Source organism: Mya arenaria, chromosome 16, assembly GCF_026914265.1.
Source record: "Mya arenaria isolate MELC-2E11 chromosome 16, ASM2691426v1".
Lineage (NCBI taxonomy): Eukaryota > Metazoa > Mollusca > Bivalvia > Myida > Myidae > Mya > Mya arenaria.
Window position 1 is genome coordinate 34,956,641 of NC_069137.1, and position 8,041 is coordinate 34,964,681.

At 37.0% G+C, this 8,041-nt stretch overlaps 1 protein-coding gene across 1 annotated transcript; it reads left to right on the forward strand.

Moving 5' to 3' along the window:
• Positions 1–298: 298 nt before the first annotated feature.
• LOC128221312 (asialoglycoprotein receptor 2-like) lies at positions 299–6,028 on the forward strand. The gene is made up of 5 exons (XM_052929852.1): positions 299–353; positions 2,208–2,293; positions 4,326–4,422; positions 5,398–5,608; positions 5,938–6,028. Exons 1-5 carry the CDS (start codon positions 305–307, stop codon positions 5,957–5,959), a joined length of 465 nt encoding a protein of 154 aa, XP_052785812.1. The 5' UTR covers positions 299–304; the 3' UTR covers positions 5,960–6,028.
• The last annotated feature ends 2,013 nt before the right edge of the window (positions 6,029–8,041 follow it).

Here is an 8,041-nt window from a genome sequence, read left to right on the forward strand (position 1 = left end):
CATGGCCCATTTCCCCGGCTATCCCCGGTATATCCCCGGGCCTGGGGGTGGTTACAATTGACTGGTGCATAAAGTCACACTTGATGATCTACTGTTCGAACTGTCAACGATAAAATATCATGATGACAGTTTCACTGTCGCTCCTTTGAATATTATATTTATCTATACACTTTAAATTACTCAAACAGCACCATGAAGTAAATCATTACACAATAATTAACGTTATCTTTGCAGACGCATTAGTCAGTAGCCTAGATAAGAAGTAAATATGTTTCTACTATTTCTGTACACACGTCCTGGCATAATGTGGATTACTACAGTCGCTCTATACAGCCTGTGTATAGCACACGCGCGTACGTACTCTTCAAACATGTATTCAATAGTTATTTATAATACCGTTGAGATCGTATGTTATCAATCTACTTCTACTTCTAAATAGGGCATGAGAGCAGCGCAGGCTAGAAATCGGTCATATGCATACGTATAATAATTATAATAATGCACTCTTAGTCCCAATTAAATTTTACCACAATTAATACAATTGTTTTAATATACAAAAAATGATGAATAAATGTCCAAATCAAGGATATGAAGGATACCGAGTTAAATTTGAAATAAAGGTGCGGAAAACACGGTATTTTACCTTATAAGACGATAGTAGATCGCAGTAAATCTTTTAACACTCCCCAATTATTTAATATTTTTGCTTATTCAGCTAATAAATACATGGTTACAGTCTTGTTACAAGTAATTAATATTTTCCATAAATGCTTTATTTAGAAAGTAGTTAAAGGTTTATCAATCAAAATGTATGTTTGTTAAACATGTGTATGTACTAATTTTGAGTGTCACTTTAATGGAATCTGTTCAAATGAAGTAACTGAACGATAGCTTATATTTTATCATTTAAACTCAGGTTAAGCAGATTATTAGATGATGGTAAAAAGTTGGAAGGTAGTTGTTAGTTGGTAGTTGGGGATTCGAATATGTTTGTTTATGCATATGTGTACATGCAAAAAGAAACATTTGGCGGTCGAATTTTCCATATGTCACCTTTAAAACCGTATATATATATATACATAATCTGAAACCCCAACTACTGACTGTTTAGTAGTTGAATATTCGTGAATTATCGACTGGAAATGGTCGAATATGCGACTGGCGAATATACGAATAAAAGTGAATTAAAACAGTATATGTAACGAAGATACATATGTGTACATGGATAAAGAAACATTTGGCGTTTGATTTTTCCATATGTGACCTTTAAAACCATATATATAGACACAATCTGAAACCCCAACTACCAACTGGTAGTTGGATATTCGCGAATAACCGACTGGAAATAGTCGAGTAGCTTAATATCAACATCAACATCTAACTCTGAGTTTTTCGAATCCCCCCTTGGCAACTAGCAGGTAGTTGAATATTCGAATCCCCAACTGGCAAATGGTAGGTAGTTGAATATTCGAATCCCCAACTGGCAAATGGTAGGTAGTTGAATATTCGAATCCCCAACTGGCAACTAGCAGGTAGTTGAATATTCGAATCCCCAACTGGCACTGGTAGGTAGTTGACTATTCGAATCCCCAACTGGCAACTAGCAGGTAGTTGAATATTCGAATCCCCAACTGGCAACTGGTAGGCAGTTGAATATTCGAATCCCCAACTACCAACTACCTTCCAACTTTACCGTCATGATTATATTAGGTATGACGATTCAACACTTAGCCACGTACGCCAATGACCGAAATACAGGACATGTAACTCTGCGCGCTGACTGCATGTATAACAAGTGATAAACTATAATTGAAAAATATTGGCGATGTATTTATTAAATTTAAAAAAAATAAATAATAAATATGTTGTGTAGCGCGAAAACATTTAAATGTCCATCGCACAAGCACAAACCGCTGAATCAACCACTTCATACAAAAAGATTGACAGAACTTTGGCCATCGTTTTCATCAGAGCTTTCGAAATGTTTAATTTAAAATAACAATCCGTCCGGAGATCCAATTTACGGAGCCATGAGTAAGATATCAACATGATATATTTTTATTACATACATGTACCTGAAATAGAAGATTAACAGCCAGTAATTTAATACTCAAACCGGGATATAATGATAATATTGATTTGCTTCTTTTCATGAAAAATATACATATATTTTTTAATTACATTCTGACATCTGAACATCATTTCAGTTTCAAATTGCCCTGATGGATTTTTACGGCATGCGGACACATGCTACCACTTCAGTCATGACACGGAAACCTACAACAGTGCTAAGGTAAGACAGTAACACGCGCTACCACTTCAGTCACGACACGGAAACCTACAACAGTGCTAAGGTAAGACAGTTACACATGTTTCCACTGTAGTCAGGACACAGAAACCTACAACAACGCTAAGGTAGGACAGTAGCACATGCTACCACTTCAATCACGACACGGAAACCTACAACAGCGCTAAGGTAGGACAATAACACATGCTACCACTGCAGTCAGGACACGGAAACCTACAACAGCGCTAAGGTTGGACAGTAACACGCGCTACCACTTCAGCCACGACACGGAAACCTACAACAGCGCTAAGGTAGGAGAGTGACACATTCTACCACTTCAGTCACGACACGGAAACCTACAACAGCGCTAAGGTAAGACAGTAACACGCGCTACCACTGCAGTCAGGACACGGACACCTACAACAGCGCTAAGGTAGGGCAGTAACACGCGCTACCACTTCAGTGACATCACGGAAACCTACAACAGCGCTAAGGTAAGACAGTAACACATGCTACCACTACAGTCATGACATGGAAACCTACAACAGCGCTAAGGTAAGACAGTAACACATGCTACCACTACAGTCATGACATGGAAACCTACAACAGCGCTAAGGTAAGACAGTAACACGCGCTACCAATTCAGTCACGACACGGAAACCTACAACAGTGCTAAGGTAAGACAGTAACACGCGCTACCACTTCAGTGACATCACGGAAACCTACAACAGTGCTAAGGTAAGACAGTAACACATGCTACCACTTCAGTGACATCACGGAAACCTACAACAGTGCTAAGGTAAGACAGTAACACGCGCTACCACTTCAGTGACATCACGGAAACCTACAACAGCGCTAAGGTAAGACAGTAACACATGCTACCACTTCACTCATAACACGGAAACCTACAACAGCGCTAAGGTAGGACAGTAACACATGCTACCACTACAGTCATGACATGGAAACCTACAACAGCGCTAAGGTAAGACAGTAACACATGCTACCACTTCACTCATAACACGGAAACCTACAACAGCGCTAAGGTAGGACAGTAACACATGCTACCACTTCAGTCATGACATGGAAACCTACAACAGCGCTAAAGTAGGACAGTAACACATGCTACCACTTCAGTCATGACATGGAAACCTACAACAGCGCTAAAGTAGGACAGTAACACATGCTACCACTTCAGTCATGACATGGAAACCTACAACAGCGCTAAAGTAGGACAGTAACACATGCTACCACTTCAGTCATGACACGGAAACCTACAACAGTGCTAAGGTAGGACAGTAACACATGCTACCACTTCAGTCATGACATGGAAACCTACAACAGCGCTAAAGTAGGACAGTAACACATGCTACCACTTCGCTCATGACATGGAAACCTACAACAGCGCTAAGGTAAGACAGTAACACATGCTACCACTTCAGTCATAACACGGAAACCTACAACAGCGCTAAGGTAGGAGAGTAACACATGCTACCACTTCTATCACGACACGGAAACCTACAACAGTGCTCAGGTAGGAGAGTAGCACATGCTACCACTTCTGTCAGGACACGGAAACCCACAACAGTGCTAAGGTAAGACAGTTACACATGCTACCACTACAGTCATGACACGGAAACCTACAACAGTGCTAAGGCAAGAAAGTTAGGGCATACCAAATCGGTTATATGTTTAGTTCCATATGTGGGGCTTTTATAATCGTAAACACGTTCAGTATAGTAGAAATCTATGTAAAGTTTTACCTTCTCAATCAGTAAGTATTCAATTTGCTTTGTAAAAATAACGTTAAAATAATAAGATAATATGGTTGTTGTTTTTTCTCGACATTTCTATGTTTTTTATCCTCTCTGGAAATAATACATTTTGTATGGCCTTCAAAGCTAAGCAAGGAAAAACATGTTCCATGTTCAGTTAACTTTTTTATGTAGCATATATTGAACATTGCTATTTTGCTGTATGGCAAGCTTAGGCAAGTGCATTAATCATATATAGGTGACACATGTATTATTAAATGTTTAAGAGCATATGTCACAACGACCTCAGTGGTAGTACCTTGGTGGAGATCGAGACCGCGGAAGAGAACGCATTCCTTGCCGCAGAGGCTAAACGATATAACCGTAAATATAGTTACTTTTTTACTCCCCCCCTCTCTCTCTCTCTCTCTCTCTCTCTCTCTCTCTCTCTCTCTCTCTTCGTGTATTCAGAGTGCACATCAACCAAAAGTATAGTTTTACGTTATAAAAAAAAATCTTTCTTGTATGATAATCAGCAACAAAAGCACCAATATATTTGGCTAAATATCAGGAAAATACGTGTCCTCTCTCAACTCAGTAACTCTTGAACATTATTCAAATTTTGTATTTTGCATTTAATGGATAAGGACCATACAATCTAAGCTTATTTCAATATCTCAGTAAAAGAAAAGTTTATCATTTATAATGCCACTGTTTCTCATTGATTATATTATCGTTTCAAATTCATAATGTGATCCTTCATTAACAAATCTAAACGGAATTACTATAGGCCTCATTTTATCTTTGAGTTTTTATAATTGTTAATGTAAATATTCTTAATAAAGCGTTGATCCGTTATAATAGGTGTTTCACTTTAAGAACTTCTGTTTTTTATTTGAGTTTCAAACTCGTATTGTTAGGCTTGAAAATAGAGATTTAACGTGCAATTTTTAATTTTAAAATCTTAATTATAAGGGAGTTAACTCTGGTACCGTTAATCCCTTTTCAGTAATTCTACGCTTGATTTCTTTTATTTAGCGCTCACATTTATTGTAAGAATTTAAGTCGCGGGAACGGTGGTCTAATATTTTTACCCTCCCTCCCGCCCTTTATGTACTGTATTAATATTGTAATTTATATAATTTATTTGTAATTACATTTATTGTGTTGTATTCATATTTCCCAGATCTAAGGGTGATGTGGCTGCTATTGTTCTGTATCATATGTGTGTTATAAGTAATGATTAAGTATGCATCCTTTTTGTTCGGCCAAAATAAAATATATTTTCATATCATGTGTTTAAACATTCCCGACATTATTCTTGTTTACTAACGCTTTGACACTTATATGGTGTTTCAGAGTATTACATAATAGCCCTAAACGACATAGCAGAGGAGGGTGTTTGGGTCTGGGGGGAGAGTCATGATAAAGCCACCTACTTCAACTGGGGCCCCGGGCAACCAGACAATTACAATGCAGACGAAAACTGTGTCCAGTTGGCGCCAAACGGAGAGTGGATTGATATTCCTTGCCATCAGCTTAAGAACTACATCTGTGAACTGAGAGATGAGTAAGACGTGTCATCAACACAATCATTCGTATACGAACTTGATAAACGACATCCTAAAATATATCATGCAATAACAATTTAAATTGCGGCTTTCATAAAATCTGGCTACTTCAAACCAAATCCGGCATGCGGTGAAAATATAGGTGCGATCGCATAATTATTTGTAAATCCGTGTTACGAAACATCAATTTAGTGTGGTCTGGTGTTTTTTTTTATATTTTTGGTAACACTAGTACCAGTTTCATCATCAGAACAGACCCTTGAGAGTGCTTTTTTCATTGCAAAGAGGCAATATCATTTAAACGTATTTTATATGTTCTAACTTTTAGAGGTCCAGAGGTCGTAGGATAGATGCTGGTCTTGTTGCTCCAGACGCTGGTTTTGTTGCTCTTTCTGCTGTTTCATTGAAGTTGTTGTCAGATATTCTTCAATAAAACACTTGATTTTAGCTTAATAATTTTACTAACAAATGTTTCTCAAGCATAATGCCTTCTGAACGTTTAGTCAGAAACATGCGGAAGAAAACCTAGTGACCATATACACACTAGGGTCAACTACTGGACCAGGTCAATGACAACCTACCACTAAATTTGATGGTCAAAGGTGGAACCGAGTTGCTGTTCGGACAATCTTTTGTAACCGATAGACACACGGACGGACGGACGGACGGACGATCCAACATTTAATATTTATGAGGGTTTTCCTTCTTTGAAAATAGCCCATAAACAGGTGTATGGGCTTTTCATATAGAAAAACCCATAAAGCCTAGATATAAGTAGGTGCACTGGCGGACAGACGGACAGTGCGAATACTACATGCCACCGGGTGACACTTCGGGGAATAAAAAGGTCTGAAAATGAACACAAATTCAGTAAATGACAAAATGGTTATGATGGCATAGTGGTAAGCATGTCTAACAGTTGGTGAGTGGATCCGTGGTTATTTTCTCGCAATGGTCTTCGTCGATGATTCGTTCTGGCGAGAAATGGTAAATAAATAAAAATAATAAACACATATGGTAAATAGTGTTCATTTTATTAGTTCTGATTATGGCCTAGGAATGGTAAATAGTGTTCATTTTATTAGTTCTGATTATGGCCTAGGAATGGTAAATAGTGTTCATTTTATTAGTTCTGATTATGGCCTAGGAATGGTAAATAGTGTTCATTTCATTAGTTCTGATTATGGCCTAGGAATGGTAAATAGTGTTCATTTCATTAGTTCTGATTATGGCCTAGGAATGGTAAATAGTGTTCATTTTATTAGTTCTGATTATGACCTAGGAATGGTAAATAGTGTTCATTTTATTAGTTCTGATTATGACCTAGGAATGGTAAATAGTGTTCATTTTATTAGTTCTGATTATGGCCTAGGAATGGTAAATAGTGTTCATTTTATTAGTTCTGATTATGGCCTAGGAATGGTAAATAGTGTTCATTTTATTAGTTCTGATTATGGCCTAGGAATGGTAAATAGTGTTCATTTTATTAGTTCTGATTATGGCCTAGGAATGGTAAATAGTGTTCATTTTATTAGTTCTGATTATGACCTAGGAATGGTAAATAGTGTTCATTTTATTAGTTCTGATTATGACCTAGGAATGGTAAATAGTGTTCATTTTATTAGTTCTGATTATGACCTAGGAATGGTAAATAGTGTTCATTTTATTAGTTCTGATTATGACCTAGGAATGGTAAATAGTGTTCATTTTATTAGTTCAGATTATGGCCTGGAAATGCTAAATATTTTTTTCCATCATATGTTCACTATTGCAAATTTTGAAACTGTACACGTTCGTCATTATAAAAAAAGTTACAGAGTGGGTTTACTTGTTGTTGTGTTTTACCTTTTTGAACGTTTACCCAAATATAGGCATGTATATATAGTATACATGTGTTCACAACAGATTCAAATAATAATTCAACATTCAATGATTATGAAAACTATTTTAATCATAATCACAAAAGGATTATGTAACCACATTAATACTAACACCGAGATAAAATGGCAAGAAATTGTAGTCAATTTCAGCTTTGTTTATGATAAAATACACAACTAATTAAAAAAAATAATTAAGTAGTTGGAGGATGAGACGTCAAAAAAGTAATCGTTTCCACAAACCAGACCGACCCTATTTGTTTCCACAAATAAGACCGACCCTATTTGTTTCCACAAATAAAACCGACCCTATTTGTTTCCACAAACTAGACCGACACTATTTGTTTCCACAAACCAGACCGACCCTATTTGTTTTCATAACTTCCTATAAACAAAAAATTGTTGAGTGTACACGTTAAAATGTGAACATGTTATGTTTAAAACTTTCTATACTAGTGATATACCCACAGTTACTTGGTATTTGGACAGCATTTTTGGCTAGTCGAGCTACCTGATTGGAGCGATTTGGTCCCTAAGATGAACTCCTGGACTGAG